Source organism: Pseudophryne corroboree, chromosome 6 (assembly GCF_028390025.1).
Source record: "Pseudophryne corroboree isolate aPseCor3 chromosome 6, aPseCor3.hap2, whole genome shotgun sequence".
Lineage (NCBI taxonomy): Eukaryota > Metazoa > Chordata > Amphibia > Anura > Myobatrachidae > Pseudophryne > Pseudophryne corroboree.
Window position 1 is genome coordinate 327,029,443 of NC_086449.1, and position 18,941 is coordinate 327,048,383.

The following is an 18,941-nucleotide window of genomic DNA, read 5'->3' on the forward strand; positions in this document are numbered from 1 at the left end:
TCCTTGGAAGTGTGCCCCCTGGGTGACTGCTCCCCAACCTCTGAGTCTTGCGTCTGTGGTTAGCAGAATCCAAGTTTGAATCCCGAACCTTCGGCTCTCGGTCAGGTGAGAAGTCTGGAGCCACCCCAGAAGAGAAATCCTGGGTTTTGGCGACAGACGAATCCTCTGGTGCATGTGTAAATGCGATCCGGACCATTTGTCCAACAGGTCCAGCTGGAAGGGTCATGCATGAAACCTTCCGTACTGCAGTGTCTCGTAAGCGGCTACCATCTTTCCCAGAAGACGAATGCAGAGATGCACCGATATCCGGGTTTGTTTTAGAACATCCCGCACCATTGACTGGATCACCACTGCCTTTTCCAATGGAAGGAACACCTTCTGTACCTCCGTATCTAGTATCATTCCCAGGAACGGAAGCCTCCAAGTTGGTTCCAGGTGAGATTTTGGTAGGTTCAGAATCCACCTGTGATCCTGGTGTAGTCGAGTTGGGAGGGCAATGTTGTCCAATAACCACTCCCTGGATGGTGCTTTTATCAGCAGATCGTCCAGGTATGGAATAATGTTCACTCCCCGTTTGCGGAGGAGAAACATCATCTCTGCCATTACCGTGGTGAACACCCACGGAGCCGTGGAGAGGCAGAAGGGAAGAGCCTGGAACTGGTAGTGACCGTCCTGTAAGGCAAACCTGAGATAAGCCTGATGAGGTGGCCAGATCGGGATATGAAGGTATGCATTCTTGATATCCAGAGACACCAAGAATTCCCCTTCCTCTGGTCTCGATATCACCGCTCTGAGACTCCATCTTGAATTTGAACACCTGTTAGAACGGGTTCAACAACTTGAGGTTTAAAATGGGTCTCACTGAACCGTCCGGTTTCGGTACCACAAACAGGTTGGAATAATAACCCCTGGTCCGTAGCTGAGGTGGATCTGGAACAATGACCTGAGTCTGTACCAGTTTTTGAATTGCATCCCGTAAATTTATACTTGCCTCCTGAGAAGCTGGTGAGCCTGACTTGAAGAATCTGTGAGGTGGGAGTTCCTGAAACTCCAGTCTGTACCCCTGGGTGATGACCTCTTTGACCCAGGGATCCTGGCATGACGTCGCCCATATGTGACTGACATCTCTTAATTGGGCTCCCACCTGCCTTGTCTCCTAGGCAGAGAGGTCCACAGTCATGCTGAAGGCTTTCAGGAAGCAGAACCGGAGTTCTGTTCCTGTGAACTTGCAGTTGCTTGTTTTCTTGGTTTACCTCTATTGCCTTTGAAGGCTGTAGAAGAACCCTTGGCTTTATGTTTGAATTTTGCTGTCCGAAAGGACTGTAGAGTCGGAGCAGAGTAGCCTTGGATTTGCCCGCTGTAGCCTTGGATATCCACATATCCAGTTCGTCACAAACAGGGCCTCGTCTGTGAAAGATAGGCTCTCCACATCCTTTCTGGAATCCGCATCCGCTGTCCACTGCCGTAACCATAGGCCCCTGCGTGCTGACACTGCCATGGCCGTGGAGCATGCATTGAGCAATCCAATTTCTTTTATGGCTTCCACCATAAAATTTGCAGAATCCTGTATATATTGCAGGAGTAAAATCATCTCACCTCTTGGTAAGGAATCTAACCCCTCAATTAGGTTACCTGACCATTTTGCAATGGCCCTAATGATCCAAGCACAAGCAATAGTGAGTCTCTGGGCCACCCCCGCAGCTGTGTACAGAGATTTGATAGTGGTCTCAATCATGCGGTCTGTAGCATCTTTTAAGGAGGCTGCCCCCGGGATCGGTAAAACTATCCTACGTGATAATCTAGATACCGATGCATCAACGATCGGTGAGTTTTCCCATATTTTTCTATCGTCCTGAGGAAAAGAGAAAGATGTGAGTAACCTTTTAGGGATCTGAAACTTCTTGTCAGGATTAGACCAAGTTTCTTCAAATAAGGAATTTAATTCCTTAGATGCAAGGAAAGTAGCAGAGGGTTTCTTTTTCACATTAAAATAAGATTCCTCATGGTCCTCTGTCGCTTTGTCAGGAATGTACAGGACATCTCTAATAGCCTCTATCACGGCCTGTATTCCCTGTGACAAAGCTGCATCCCCCCTTCCCGAGTCCACCTCACCCTCCTTAACGTCTGATACATCATCATCAGTATCAGTCTGCATGATTTGGGCCACTGTACACTTTTGTGGACAAATGGCAGGGGTCTGATACGCTGGAATGGCCACTGAATCTCTATTCATCAGGTCATCCACAGATTGTCTTAAGTATTGCGTCTCCTTCTCATTTTGGGATAATTTATGTGAAATATTTGAGATCATCCCTTTTAATGAATCCAACCATACTGGTTCGGACCCACTAGCCTGAGAATGTATACTATCCTGAGTACACTGTAGGGATCCCTCTGAGTGAGAAAAACACTCTGCTGTGCATGAAACACACTCCTTTAACATAGTAAAATGTAAAAGAACACACACACATACAGGATGAATAGGTTAAAAGCACAGCTAACCTACACAGAGCCCCCTAGGGAGACACAGAGCATGATGGAGCCAGCTACACAGCACCCTATAGCTAATTATAAGGATATCTGGGTTGCAAACTAAGCCCTCTTAATAAAGGCTCCCTTTGCTATGACCCCCTGGTACCGCTGAGGCAAGCTGGAGTCCTTGTGGAGGGGCTGTGCTTCCCTGCCAGTCTGTCTGTGTAGAGCTGCAGAGGGAAAATGGCGCTGGTGAGCTGCTGGGTTCGCTCATAGTGAAGCCCCGCCCCCATAATGGCGCGCGGTCTTCCCATTTTTTAAATACTGGCTGAGGTATGCATGGTGCTTAACAGTGGGTTAGAACCTCTGTAAGCTAGTTTGCCAGTATGGGTAATGTAAGTAGTGGCTCAGCGCGCCCCTCACAGCGGAACACACGCACACAGCATGTCATTCTGAGCCCTGGAGCGCAGTCTGCCTGTCAGCGCTGCGCTCCACACCCTTATGCCGCCATTTCAGCCGGTGACCCGGTAACCGGGACATCGTACACCTACTCACCACTCTTCTTACTTCTGGCTGTTAGGGGTGGCGGCGTGCTGCGGGCCCGTACGCTCGCCATGGTGGGGCTTGCGAATAGGAACCTCAGGAGCTCAGTGTCCTGTTAGCGGGGAACGGGTCCATTAACTCTGGAAGAGGTTGGCCCGTTCCCCCCCCCCTAAGTCCCACGAAGCAGACAGGCTGTTGCCAAACAGCACTGTCTGAAAATAACAAACAGAAAAAATAAATGTAGAAAACTCTTCAGGAGCTTCCCTAAGCGTGACCGGCTCCTCCGTCACATTTTGTAAACTGGGATTGGTGGGAGGTCATAGAGGGAGGAGCCATTGCACACTATTTCTTAAGTGCCCAAGTCTCCTAGTGGACTCGTCTATACCCCATGGTACTAATGTGGACCCCAGTATCCTCTGGGACGTAAGAGAAATGTGTATTTAAACACAAAATTAATTCCAGGTCCCATGGTGCACTAGTTGTACCCAGCATGCTATGCACATTCATATTGGTGCATGTGTAAAGCAACCAATTCCTGCATGCGTTCCACACCTCATAGAATGAATGGTGGACACATCTTCCGGGACCAGAAGTATAACCGAGCACGCTAGTCATGACTTCGTCTGTAACTAGGCGCGCCTGCCTGGGCATGCCTGGACGCTGTGAGCATCTCCGTCTGGACGGACGCACGCGCCCGGATGGAGACGCTCTTTATTCACTTGAATGGAGAGTGTCTCTGTCCGGGTGGGCGTGCGCACCCAGACAGAGACGCTTACAATGGGAAGCGGCTCTGTGCATTCCAGGCATGACGAGGCGGGAGTATACGCCTGCGATTAGGCAGGCAAAGCTAAGGGAGGCGCCAACTGTACCATGAAAGTTGGAACTACAGATGGCCATCGGTGGGTTATCCATCGATGGTACGGATAACCTTGATGGTGTTAAACCATCTGTTAGGGAACCATCAGTGGTTTTACCCCCCTATTGTCACCCCTGCATTAGTGTTGAATGAGCAATGGGCCAATCAGAGCCCCGGGATGGGGCTTCCGGGGCATCAGGGGGCGGAGCTAAGCAAAATCATACCAATTGCAATCTCATCACTGATTTGTGGATGCCCCCTGCCTCTGCAGCCAGGCTGCGAAAGCAGGTGCGGGGCGGCCATTTTCCAGGTCCAGGCGTGTGATGTCACATGGCCAGCCCAAACCCGCCCCCATTTGCAACGCCTGCCCAACGCCACCGCTTTTGCAACGCCGTGTTACTGCCCCTGCCTGTCAATCAGGCAGAGACGTTCGCATAACTGAAATGTGATCGCATCTCCCCGCCTGTGCACGTGCAGAACAGGCCCTGCGCATGCGCACTGCGGGAAGATGTGATTTCATATCAGTAGCGACTGCTACTGAATAGCCCCTTTTATATAGTATTGCTTTTTGCAACATAGTTGCTTAACCTATGTTACCTATCTCTTTCATATCTCTCCTTTCCATGTGGTTACAATCCAAAATCCAAACCCAAAAAAGTTTCCATGACAACCAGCTGGTGGATGGTTGGAGGATTCTCCATTCTAATAAGAAGGATTATACCTTTTACAGTACTTCCATTCCAGTTATTCCCATATAAACTACTGGCTTGTTAGCCATATACATTTAGGGGTCTATTTACTAGATGGACTGGATGGAGATAAAGTGGACGGAGATAAAGTACCAATCAGATCCTAACTGCCATGGCACAGCCTGGGTTTGAAAAATGGCAGTTAGGAGCCAATTGGCTACTACTTTATCTCAGTCCACTTTATCTACACCCAAGCCTTAGTAAATAGACCCCATAGACACTGGTGGTAGATGCGCAGTTGGGTCATTTTACTGACTGATCATGCTCTTCCTGTATATAAAAAGGAAACCTATAAAGTGACTCTATGGGAAGGCCAAAAATGTGTGCTGTTTGGAAAGTGTATACACTGGGGTAGTTTCCTTAAAAAACAGAGGGAAGAATGCAAAGAGCCTCTTCTGTTAAAATATAGGATTTTAATTACCTACCGGTAAATTCTTTTCTGATAGTCCGTAGAGGATGCTGGGGTTCCATTTAGCACTATGGGCTATAGACGGGTCCCTTGATAGCCATGGGCACTTTAAGAGTTTAATAGTGTGGCTGGCTCCTCCCTCTAAGCCCCTCCTATCAGACTCAGTCTAGAAACTGTGCCACTCGAGAGAAGTAAATACACAGAAAGTGTTGAGATTCACACCAGCTCACACCGAATTGAAAAACCATGCTGACCAGCATGCAACATGGAGAAGCCATGAAAACCAGCATGCAACATGGAGAAACCATGCAAACCAGCATGCAACTTGAAGAAATCAAGCGAACCAGCATGAAACATGAAGAAACCATGGCAATCGGCATGCAACATGAAGAAACCATGTTAACCATTATGCAACATGAAGAAACCATGCTAAGCAGCACACAACATGAAAAAACCACGCTAATCAGCAGGAACAAGAAGAAACCATGCTAATCAGCAGGAAAGAGGAACAGCAACAGCATCCTCTACGGACTACGAGATAAGGATTTACCGGTAGGTAATTAAAATCCTATTTTCTCTTACGTCCTAGAGGATGCTGGGGTTCCATTTAGTACCATGGGGATGTACCAAAGCTCCCAGTACAGGAGGGAGAGCGCTGAGGCTCCTGCAGAACAGATTGATCAAACTTAAGGTCCTCAGAGTCCAAAGCATCGAACTTGAAGATCTTAGCCAACGTGTTCGACCCTGACCAAGTAGTAGCCCGACAAAGCTGCCAAGCCGAGACACCCTGGGCAGCCGCCCAGGAAGAACCCACTTTACGAGTAGAGTGATCCTCCACAGAATATGGACACAGCAATCCTGCCGTAGAATAAGCACGCTGGATAGTAAACCTGATCCAACGAGAAATTGCCTGCTTAGAAGCAGGACACCCAACCTTGTTAGGTTCATAAAGGACAAACAGAGCGTCCGACTTTCTGTGACGAGAAGTTCTCTACACATAAAACTTCAAAGCCCTTTCAACATCCAAGGATTTTTAAGTAATTGAGGAGTCAGTAGCCACTGGCACTACAATAGGTTGGTTGATCTTAAAAGCCGACACAACCTATGTAAGAAATTGCTGACGCGTTCTGAGCTCAGCCCTATCTTCATGGAAAATCAAGTAGGGGCTCTTGTAGGACAATGCTACCAATTCTGACACACGCCTAGCTGATGCCAATGCCAACAGTGTGACAGCCTTCCAAGTAAGAAACTTGACCTCAACCTCCTGAAGAGGTTCAAACCAATCCGATTGCAGGAACTGCAGCACCACATGAAGATCCCATGGTGCCGCACAAAAGGTGGTTGGATGTGCAGAACCCCTTTCAAGAAAGTCTGAAACTCAGGGAGAGCAGCCAATTGTTTCTGGAAGAAAATGGACAGGGCCTAAATCTGGACTTTTATGGAGCCCAAGTGTAGGCCCATATCCACACCTGCTTACAGAAAGAGGAGAAACCGTCCCAGTTGAAACTCCACCGCAGGAAACTTCTTAGATTCACATCAAGACACATACTTTTCCCAAGTCCGATGGTAATGTTTAGACGTTACTCCCTTCCTAGCCTGTATCAGGGTAGGAATGACCTTTCTCGGAATGCCCTTCCAAGGTAAAATCAGGAGTCAACCTCCATGCCGTCCAACGTAGCCGTGGGAAGTCTTGATAGGTGAACAGCCCCTGTTGAAGAAGGTCCTCCCGAAGAGGAAGAGACCTCGGAACCTCCAGCAGTAAGTCCAGAAGATCCGCGTACCAAGCCCTTCTGGGCCATTCCTTGGGATGAGTGGAAGTGGAGGGAACACATACACTGACTGGAACATCCACGGAGTTACCAGGGCGTCCACCGCCACTGGTAACTCCGTGGATGTTAACTCTCTCGATCTGGAACAGTACCTCCGAAGCTTCTTGTTCAGGCGAGAGGCCATTATGCCTATCTGAGGTACACCCCATCGGCTTGTGACCACTACGAATACCTCTGGATGGAGGCCCCATTCTCCTGGAAGGAGATCGAGTCTGCTGAGGAAGTCCGCTTCCCAATTGTCCACTCCCGGAATGAAGATTGCTGACAGCGCCACCGCGTGATTTTCTGCCCAGAGGAGGATTCTTGTTACCTCTGACATTACAGCTCTGCTATTCGTTCCACCCTGTTGGTTTATGTAGGACACCGCCGTTACATTGTCCGACTGAACCTGAATGGCCTGATCTTGAAGAAGATGTGCCGCCAGTAGAAGGCAGTTGAACCCGGCCCTTAGCTCCAGAATGTTTATTGGAAGGATGGATTCCAGACTTGACCACTTTCCGAAGAAGTGTTCCCCTTGGGTGACAGCTCCCCAACCTCTGTCGAGAAGGTGAGAAGCTTGCAGCCACCAGAGGAATGAAATTCTGGCTTTCAGCAACAGGCATATTTGCTGGTGTCTGTGAAGACGAGATCCCTATCATTTGACTAGGAGATCCAGTTGGAAAGACCATGCAAGGAACCTTCCGTACTGTCGAGCCTCGTAGGAGGCAACCATCTTCCCCATAAGGGGAATGCACTGATGAACCAATATCAGGGCTGGCTTCAGGACATCCCGGAACATTGATTGGATTACCAACGCTTTCTCCACCAGTAGAAACACCCTCTGCACTTCCATGTTGAGAATCATCTCCAGGAAGGAACGCCTCCTTGTCGGTTCCAAATATGAAATTGGAAGCTTCAGTATCCACCCAAGATCCCGGGACAGTTGATGTTAGAGAGCAAACTCCGTAACAACATCTCCCCGGAGGATGTTAAGGTCGTCCAGATATGGAATTATGTCCACTGCTGGTCTGTGGAGTAGGAGCACAATCACCACCATGGCCTTGATGAACATCCCCCGGTGTTGCGTAGAAGCCAAGTGCAGTGTTTGGAACTAGAAGTGATATACAGTAGTTGAAGTGCAACCTTAGATAGGTCTAGAGAGGCGGCCAGATTGGAATGTGAAGGTATGCACCCCTTATATCCCGGGATACCAGGAATTCCCCTATATCTCGACCAGAGATCACCGCTCTCAGACTCGCTCCTGAATTGAAGACCCACTAGTAGGGGTCCAATGACCTTATGTTTGAATAGTAACCCCTGTTACGTAAATGAGGTGGAACCGGAATAATGACATGTATTCGACAAATGTTAGAATAGCTTACAGCAGTATTGTACTATCAGCCTGAGAAGCTAGTAAGCCTGATTTGAAGAATCTGTGAGGCGGGAGTACTAGAAACTCCAGTCTGCACCCCTGGGCAGCCTAACGTTTCCCAGGGGACTAGGCAGGATATCGCCTAGATGTTTTACTGAAATCTTTTTAGTCTCTCTCCCAGCTGCTTGATCCCAAGGCAGTGAGGTCCATTGTCAGAACGCTGGTTTTGAGAATACTGGACCCGAAACCGTTCCTAGGAACCTGGCAGGTGCAGGTTTTCTGTAATTCCCCCACCGTCCTCTAAAGGAAGTGGAGGAACCCTTGGGTTTATGTGTAAACATTGTGGTTTGAAGGGATTGCAGTATAGGTGTAGGATCTAATTCCCTGGACTGCTGAGCTGCGGAAGGAAGATTTGTCCACTTACCCGCAGTTGGCTCGGATATTCCCGTATCCTGAGCATCCCAACAGGGCCTCACCCGTTGAAGGGCTGATTCACCATACCTTACTTGGATTCTGTATCCGCAGTCCATTGGTGTAGCCACCGTCCCCTGCGTGTCAAAACTGCCAGAGCAGTGGTCCCTGCATTAAGCAGGCCAATCTCCTTCATGGCGTCCAGCCGTGAAGCCAGTAGAATCCTGTATATGACATAGAAACAAGTACATGTCACTTCTACACATAGAATCTAAATCATCAAGTAAGGAGCCTGCTCATGTTACAATATCCCCAGAGATCTACGCAATAGTGGGTCTCCGAGTCACACCTGCAGCAGTGTACAATATTAGAGATTAGTCTCAATCTGCGATCAGGCTTTATGGAGGTTGTACCCGGGACAGGTAACACAAACTTTTTTGACAATTTAGACACTCGTTAGGGATGTGGATAAAATCTCTGGGTGTACTCAGGTGTTCCCGAATAAGGAGTTTAACGTCCTAAACAGTGGGAAGGTATTTATTAGAGCTAGCTATATATATATATATATATATATATATATATATATAATATTCCTCATCCCAAATAGCCTCAAACATATGTTGCCCCCCTCATATGTCATGCAGTATATGGGCAAGTGTACGCTTGTTGGGGTACGTAATTGGGGTGAGAGGCACAGCTGTGGGATGTTAATCCCCAGACTACTCAAAACTGCGGATTCTACCCAGTATGGGATATATTTGAAAACATATACTTTAAAGTACACCCTATGGAGGCCACCCCAGGGGGATCTGCCACTGAAGCCTTAGAGTTTGTACAGTTTTGGGCATGGTATATACTCCCCAGGAGAAGATATACATTCTGCAGTACAGGACAAAGTCCCTTAAATATGGTACAGTGGGTTACACACACACAGGAAAATGTCAACACAGTTTTCCCCCAGAATATCTTCAGAGAGTCACAGAGTACAAGAAGCCAGCCACAGTGCGCCCCTTATAGGCTTTTATTATGATAAAAAAAACCTGCTGATTAGCTTAACTTTAACAGGATAGCTAGTACATAAGTCACTCTCCCCCTTGTTTACAACACCTTGTTCCCGCAGTGTGTGTGTATATATATATATACATATAGAGAGAGAGAGAGAGGGGACAGTGCTCCCTGTCAGCGTGTGTCTGCAGGGAGAAATGGCGCCTGTGAGTGCTGGATCTTGCTCTGAGGAGAAGCCCCGCCCCCCGTAATGGCGCTTCTTCCCGCACTTATTGTATTATACTGGGCTGAGGTAATTTGCAGCTAACAGTTGGACAAGTCCCTGGTAGCCTTCTTTGACCAGTGTAGGGTGCTTGCGCTGGCTCAGGACGCCACTCACAGCGCCATACACAGTGTGCCACTGAGCCCTCCGGAGTGCAGCCTGTCAGAGCTGCGCTCCCACCCTTGTGCCGCCATTCCGGCCGGTGACCCGCTTACCGGGGCGCCGGCGTCATACTCACCACTCCATCTTCTAGCTCTGTTGGGGGAGGCGGCCGCGCTGCGGGAGTGAGCGGTCGCCTCATGGGCTTGCGATCATGACCCTCAGGAGCTCAGTGTCCTGTCAGCGGAGATAAGAGCAATTAACTTCTAGGATTGTATCCTACTCCCCCCTAAGTCCCACGAAGCAGGGAGGCTGTTGCCAGCAGCCTTCCTGTACCTAACTCTTTTAAAAACCAATAAAACTAGAAAAACTCCTAGGAGCTCTCTAGCTGTGACCGGCTCCACAGGGCACATTTTCTAAACTGAGTCTGGTAGGAGGGGCATAGAGGGAGGAGCCAGTCCACACTATTAAACTCTTAAAGTGCCCATGGCTCCCAAGGGACCGTCTATACCCCATGGTACTAAATGGAACCCCAGCATCCTCTAGGACGTAAGAGAAATTAGCAATTTGTAAATTTAACACAAAGATTCTCTTGCGCCCAATACTACGGCTTAGCTACAAGCCGCAAGATTGGATTTAAATAGGTTTCAACCTAACAGAACACAATTGCTGCTCAGAGGATGCAGGAACAAATTCAGAATCAGAATCGACTTTATTGGCCAGGTATACTCACGTATACTAGGAATTGTTTGCGGTTTACAATGCATCGCCAAATAACAGCAAAAAAGTGAAACACATCACATAATACATAACATAGCATACGTACATACATTACTACAATTGCATCTCAGTTTATTGCGCCAGACATGTTAGACATAATTAAGTAGATGGACAGCTAGCGGGAAGAAACTTTTTATGGTTCTCGTCAACTTGGCGAGAATGGACCTGTAACGCCTGCCTGATGGAAGCATTTCAAACAGGTCGTGGCCAGGGTGCAGCTCGTCTACCACAAATTCTTGATATGGTGGAACAAAATAGGTAAACTCTTGGCACATGCTTTTAGGTCACAAACGTATTTGACATTTATTAATGGTGTGACCACTAAACCATGCAGAGCAGCAGATTGGCAATATTTTCTAGCTTGTATTTCTCTCATTTATACAACTTGAACCCCTCTATTTCTTCCCAAAAGCTTCATGCTACAGAAAGAAAGACAAAAAATATCCTGCGTATGTTTAATTCCCTAACATACAGTTTAGTGCTAAATTTGTATGAGAAAATCAATTTACATTTGCGGAATTAGAGGATGCCATTAAGTTTTCTCCCTTTGACAAGAATCATTGCCCAGATAGTTTCCCTATATATATATATTCAAAACTTTCAAAAATAACGGATTGCCCTCCTGTTGCAGGCCTTTAACGAAATATCTGATCCCAAGCCTTGCAGCCCACATAACTGTGATTCCCAAAGAGGGTAAGGGCCCATACCGGTGCTCCAGCTATCACCCTACTTCATCTGCATATACTGTAAAATGATTTGCCAATCTTATAGCAAATCATCTCAAACTTTTCCTCCCGGGTATGATTTATAGCGATCAGTTGGATTTTATACCTGCTCACAGAATGAAGTAGGTGGTGTTTTTTACACAGTCAAGACATAGTAATTAAGAAGAAACATTTAATGGAAAATAAAGGTACAAAAAATAATAATGCCCTAGAAATATGACAGTTGATCCTGGAGATAAACTCACTGCTTGTAGGGGATATCCTAGCGGCTCCTGATGGAGCGTGCTTGTAACAGAGAATAAGCGCACAGAATAAGCGCATTAGATGGGCCCAACAATCCAGTTCTCACTGTGCCAATTATGGCTGTTTACAGCTGAAACTAATATACTAAGGATTATGGACATAAGTTACAAATGGCTGGCACATAACTCTTATTTCCACTTCAGTTTCAAATTTTACATTTTCACAGTAGCTTAGTGTTATATAGTCCTTGAAAATCTGATTATGTTTTCCCAAGCGGAGTGCGACAACCTGAAGTAATAAATTCTCATATCTTTATTTTCTGATTAAGAGCCTCTTTCAGGTTTGTTAGCAAACCAAAAAAGCATACTAATGGGCAAAACCATGTTGCACTGAAGGTGGGGCATATGTAACATGTGCAGAGAGTGAGTTAGATTTGGGTGGGTTATACTGTATAACCCCAAGTTCACTTTTTCAGTCACTAAAAAGTGAGATCACGTAATCAATGTTTACCTAAAATGTAGTGCAGACTTTGCCGACAACAATGGTATTTGTCCCAAAGCGCTACCACCTCCCAGTCATGAGATATTTGCATATGTATAAACTGGTTAACCCCTTCAGTGGAGTTTTCGATTTAAAAACACACACCTTTGGGGAAGGGTGTTTTTAAATTGGCTTGGGAGTGGGGGTGGGGGGGGGGGGGTGGGGGGAGAGTTTTGGGGCAGGGCGAGGTTATCGACTGGCGATCGCCCGTGGGGGTTGCTAGCCCCAGCGCCGATTCCCGGCTGCCTTGTAGCGCCCAGGAATCAGCATAAGCCATTATACAGCTAAGCCCGCCCCCTGGAATCAGCAGGTAGTATGCACAGAAATATTCCGTGGTAGCCAGCGCTGTCAACCCTACCCCAGAAGATTTCCGTTCCTTACATACCACCGAAGGGGTTAAGTAAGCTTGGCCACTTCATCTAAATTGACCCTTATAGCACAAATGTATTATTCTCTATCACATAACTATACGAAATGTCATGTCTGAACATTAAGCCTTTATAAATATCAGATCTAGATTTTATCATTATCACAATCCCTTGGATTAGAGTGAATAATACCTAGTAATATCAGCATTAGCTGTCACCTAAGTGAAGTCGAGAAGGGACCAGAATTGAAAGTGTTGAATTCTAAATTGAATGTCCAATGCCTGAGGAACTAGTGACTGATCTGAGTGTATGTTATGCATAAGAATCCCAAGTGATTGCAGATCTCCATTGAGCTTAACTGGCATTGTGATATTACAGCTTCACTTGTATGTGACCAACCACTCTACATATGAAGCTTACAGTGTATAATTGGCATATCAACTGTACAATTTCACTTAATTTATTTTTGCTTTCTATCAGATATACTTGAGGACATAGTGTTACAAGGTGTTCTCCGAGGACTATACCAGAAGAATCACAAGGACACATCCAGAGTCAGGCAAATGCTCCCACCAAGCACGCAAGTACAGTGACGACAGTAGAGAGCTGCCAGAGGAATGAGACCATTTCTTCCAGTTGGTGGTGAACATGTCATTTCTGTTGGCACATTGGACCTGTGTGATGTGCTTTGTATGGGATAAACCTGCTTGGATGAAATGGTCATCAAGTATCTTATTGCAACGTGATAGGTTGGGGCAGGAATAAAAACCATGTGTGCGTGCCCCAGCACAATACTACAGACACTGTGTAACATTCTGCTGATGCAGGATATCCTTCCTGGACACCGTGTACACTAGCTTATGGACTGATCTCTCCCCCCTTCTGAATGGGTGCATCTGCTGGATCTGATTTCCTCTGAAGTTCAATGCAACTTTCATGACTTGCAAACTGTGCACTGAACATAGTGTGAAGGCTCTGTCACTAGTCCTAACAAATGCTACATGTAATCATCAAATTAGGATACTGTATGTTCCTTTTTAGGAATGGCTGACTACAGGCCTACAGAGAACTGGGTGTCAGCTAAACCAAATCAGATGACAGAGACCAAGGCCTTATGCACCCCTTTTCCAGATTGCCATCTCCAGACTCATAGCATATGACACACAAAGACTGGTTATGAGAATTAGATCATACAGGTCACAGGCACTTCTCCAGAGATGGGAGGAGAGCAGCTTCACATTACAGCTGTAGCCAAGCCTGATCTGTGTGGCCAAGGGCATAGCTGAATGGTCTCCAACTGTCCATCGCAGGCACCATGTTTACTGTTACATCTAGTTATGGAAATAGTATTAGCAGAGCCAGGATGTTTATGGTACACCATTAGACTAGGTCAGGCATGGAAGACTACATTTCACAGGCTGGAAAGTCATTTGCTCCTTTCGGGTATCAATTACAAAATAATGTTACATTACAAATTAATGATAAGTGTACAACCATTGGAGCTTCTCTGGGTAAAGCAGGATGAAGTTTTCCTGAACGGAACACATACTGCGTAGAGCTCTTGTAAGCGTGAGGCCGGGGTTACCAACACACTGCATGCACCCCTGCTGTTGGTAAACAAAACATATAGTATACAATGACACATAGCCATGAATCCTCAGACATTTATTTCTCTCGTTCAATACAGGTTTGAGTAAATTCATACCTGATTGTGGGGTTACTTGTACTAAATCTTAGTGAAAGATAAAGCTGAGAGATAGAGAAAAAAAAACAATCATCTCCTGTCATTTTCAAATTCAGGGGTCTATTTACTAAGCCTTGGATGGAGATAATGTAACAGCCAATCAGTGTCTAACTGCCATGTCACAGGCTGGGTTTGAAAAATGAGTTAGGAGCTGACTGGCTGGTACTTTACCTCCGTCCACGGCTTAGTTAATAGACCCCTTCAGCCATTAATATGGCAGTTAGCCGATTGGTTGGGACGCTCTCTCTCCAAGGCTTAGTACATCTGCACCAGTTTCTGTTAGGGGGTGGGCTTTTGTGCATATACAAAAGTACTGCAACAATGTTTCACAATGCTGCTAAGCCTATTGCACTTGGCACTTCTTATGCTGGGTACACACTAGAGCAGGCATGTCAAACTAAAAATACCAAATGGACCGAATATTTAAAGTTTAAAGGGCCCCATACACTACAGCAATATGTCGAAGGTGATTTTCCTTGAACTCTGCCGGGAGCTTCCCGGGAGTGGTTCCATACGATTTGGTACATTTTGCATGCGATATATCGTATACGATCCCAGCCATGCCTGCGGAAACCGACATATCACAAGTGCAGCACTAGCGATCTAGGGGAGCCGATCCGACCCTCACGGGAATCAGATCAGAAACACATCCAAAATGCCCAATTTCACCTGATATATCGGACCGAATGCCCGAAATTGGATGAAATCGGACATTATCGTTCTAGTGTATGGGGCCCTTTAGTCTTGTGAGGGCTGCAAGAAAAAGTCTTATATACAATTTTGAAAACTTTATTAGAAAAACCAACAATAAAGTATAGTCAAAGAGATGTCAAGTATTGGGAAGAAAACAACTTTAATAGTATGAGCTGATAGCAGTGTTATTCCCCCATCATATATCACTGTGTGGTTCAACCTCCTCTATATATTAATAATACCACATATCAGTGTGGTTATCCGGTTGGTTGGTTGGTTGGTTGGTTGGTTGGTTGATAGACAGTGTCTAGTTAGACCAGGCATGTCCAAACTGCGGCCCTCCAGCTGTTGAGAAACTACACATCCCAGCATGCCCTGACACAGCTTTAGCATTCTCTGACAGCAAAACTGTGTCAAGGCATGCTGGTATATGTAGTTTCACAACAGCTGGAGGGCCACAGTTTGGACATGACCGAGTTAGACAGTCAATAGATAAACACCATATGGTAGACAGACATTAGGTCGATAGAGTCAAAAGCTTGACATGAAAAAGGTCGACATAAAGATAGTCCAAAAACATGTAAAATGTTAAAAGTGTCTATTTCATACCTTGTCTATCCATGTCGGCATAGAGTTGGTTACAAACCTTGTGGCGAGCGAATGCCTTTCTACAATTGGGGGTCCCAGATAACAAAACTATCCACACAAACCAGAAAAATGCAAAAAAAAAATGGTGTCTTTTTTTGTGTCGACCATTTTCATGTCAACTTTTCGACCTAATGTCTGTCTAACATATGGTGTCTATTTATTGTCTGTTTAACTAGACACTATCTATCAACCCACACCCATCAGTGTGATCTGGGAGCTGTTATTCCCCCTCATATCACTGTGCGGTCCCCACTCCTATATATTACTAATACCACATATCAGCGTGAGCTGTGTTATTCCCCATCATACATGACTGTGAGGTCCACTCTTCTCTATGTATTAATACCACCACATATCAGTATGAGCTGGGAGGTGTGTTATTCCCCCTCATGTATCACTGTGCGGTCCCATCTTCTCTATGTATTAATAATACCAAATATCAGTGCAGGGGCATATCTAGAGTGGAGGTCCATGTGCAGACTCAGTCTGGGCCGCCCTCTCTAGCCAGCAGCACTGTAGCTCTGGGCACTAGGGTCCTTAGCACTGTCCCAGAGCACATACGCAAATCTCCTGAAAAATGGCGCAGCAGCCATTTTCCCAGTAATTTTCCTACTGCACATAACACCAGAAAAATGGAGCAGCAAGTATTACAAATAATGGGTGCAGTGTGGGCCCCCCTGTACCCTTTATTATAAATATGCCAGTGTTATCAGTGGGAGCTGTGTTATTCCCCCTCATTTATCACTATGGGGTCCCCTCTCCTCTAATACATATCAGTGTGAGCTAGTAAAATGTCATTTCCAGCCCCCCTCTGTACCTCCAGTCCAGCCACATGCCCCCTGGTATCCCCTCTTGCTCCTTATGTCCCCTCCAGCCACAAGCCCTATGTCCCTCCAGAGTCTATTCAGCCTCCAACCCCTGTGCCAGCACCCTCCAATTTACTTTCTTCATTGAGAGATGTTTTTCTATCCAGATTCCAGACGAATCCTCCGGCAATTAGGGCAGCTGGGTACACAGAGCAGTTCGGCACACACATACAGGGCATAACAGCTTTAGTGCCAATGGCGCTGATCAGGCAGTAGGCAGAGCTTTACAAAGGCAGCCGGGCATACGCAGCAGCTCTCCACCATGGACATTTCCCCATCTCTATCACTATCTTCTCACGCATGTGCAGAACGATGAATGCTGGCCGATCGTAGATAAACTCCGATCACGGTAGACGGACCAACAGTAACTCATCCAGTTGTGGTGGGCCACATTCCATTGTTTTAAAAAAAGTAAACTTGGGCCGCAGAAGTACGTGTTGTGGCCTGCAAGTTTGACACGTCTGCACTAGATGATATAGTGGACGATATGCTCAATTCAGAAACATTCACAATATCGTCTAGCGTGTAGGCACTGTGTCGCTGCCAATGCACTCTCCCACCCGTACTTCGGGACATCGCCCGCCAGACGTGCATGCATGGCAGACATCACCTGCAATGCCTATACTGCCAAATGCAGCATGGCCATGCTCCTCCCCCTCGCTGCAGACATTGGCAGCACAAACCAATAACCAGGCCAGATTATCGAAAGAGAGGAAGTACAATGAGAACCCCAATAAGAAGTTGTTAGACCAGGATTTCCGATACTCCAAAAGCTATGGGAGAGTGGAGGTATACCAGGACAACTTCAGCAAGTATATAAACTGGGAAACTCTAGGTCCTTCATTTGTCACAGGTTGAAAGAATGAAAGAAAGAATGAATGAGCCATTTACATATCTGAGCCAACACTGAATCCAGGACCTTAACTGGCATAAATAATAGGATTTTGGTACTTACCAGGTAAATCCTTTTCTTTGAATCCATAGGGGGCACTGGAGTACTCTTGGGATATGGACGGTGCGTTAGCAGGGATAGGCATATTTAAATATGTAATCCACCTCCTCCATACTCCCATCATGCACCAGTGTTTTTACTGTGCCAAACAGGATATAAAGGAAAGCAATGAACAGTGGAGAATTACATATATTATAAACTAACGAACAACAAGTTGAACCGACAACCAATAACAATCGCCTTAACATTTGAAAAACAAACCTGATGATAATGTTTTCAGATGACATACTGAACCTACCACGAGACAAGTGAAATTGCTCCGGGTGGGTGTCCAGTGTCCCCTATGGATTCAAAGAAAAGGATTTACCTAGTAAGTACCAAAACCCTATTTTCTTTTTCATCCACTAGGGGTCACTGGAGTACTCTTGGGACGTACCAAAGTCTCCCCCTTGGGCGGGAGAGCAGTTTGGCACCGGTAATACTAGACGGCCAAAGCTAGATGCTGGTGCCGCAAAAGTATCAAACGTGTAAAAGCGCACAACCTGTGCACTGACGACTATGTGGCTGTACAGCAAAGTTGCGTCGTGGAAGCCAGCAACCTGCTGCCTATGGCGTTCCCACAGAACGTGTGGTGTTGAAATAGATGCAGACGTTTGTAGACTAGAATGAAAATAAGCCTGACGAATGTCAGTGTAAAACATCTAGCCAAGGTTTGGTTGGAAACTCTACAACCTATCTTGACTGCATCATAGCGAGCAGACAAAGTATCAGTTGTATTTACTGTCGCTGTTGAAGCCCCTTAAATACAAAGCACGCAAACCATATTTAAAGTAACCAGAGATCCTGAATCTTTTAATAAAAAAGGAACCACAATTGGTTGAACAGATAATACGTGTGGTAGAAAAGCAGGAATTGTGCTAAGCTCCGCTATATGTTTATGATGAACCACAGACAACCTTTGTGTGGCAATGCATCAAATGGAGAAACACGCCTTGCCAAAGCTAAGGCTAAGAGGAAAAAATGTTCTCCAAGTTAAAACTTAACATCCTCTTGTCGTATGGAGTCAAAAAATAGAACATTTCAACAAACCCTAAAACCAAATTCAAGTCCCATGGCACTATAGGTGGTACAAACGGAGGTTGAACTCTAAGGACACCTTGCAGGAAAGTGTGAACTGTTGGCAAAAGAGCCAAATGCCTTTGATAGGAAAATGACAAAGCAGAGACCTGAACCTTTAGTGTAGATAAACGTAGTTCTCAATTCAACCCGCCTATAAAAATAAGACGGGATAACTTGAAAGATGATGTCGGAAATTTCCGAGCTTCACACCAACCTATATAAACTCGCAAAATGCTGTGATAATGAGCTGCTGTAACTGGCTTCCCAGCACGTAACA

The 18,941-nt window shown here is 46.1% G+C and overlaps 1 protein-coding gene across 5 annotated transcripts in view; it reads left to right on the plus strand.

Annotated features, from left to right (window-relative positions):
• The window catches only part of SNX22 (sorting nexin 22), a 121,628-nt gene extending 106,415 nt beyond the window's left edge, over positions 1 to 15,213 (plus strand). For all 5 annotated transcript variants that reach the window (XM_063926342.1, XM_063926345.1, XM_063926346.1 and 2 more), the window contains exon 7: positions 13,123 to 15,213. In XM_063926342.1, the coding sequence (XP_063782412.1) occupies positions 13,123 to 13,235 (113 nt within the window). In that variant the 3' untranslated portion in view covers positions 13,236 to 15,213. The remainder of the gene's footprint in view (positions 1 to 13,122) is intronic.
• Positions 15,214 to 18,941: the final 3,728 nt, after the last annotated feature.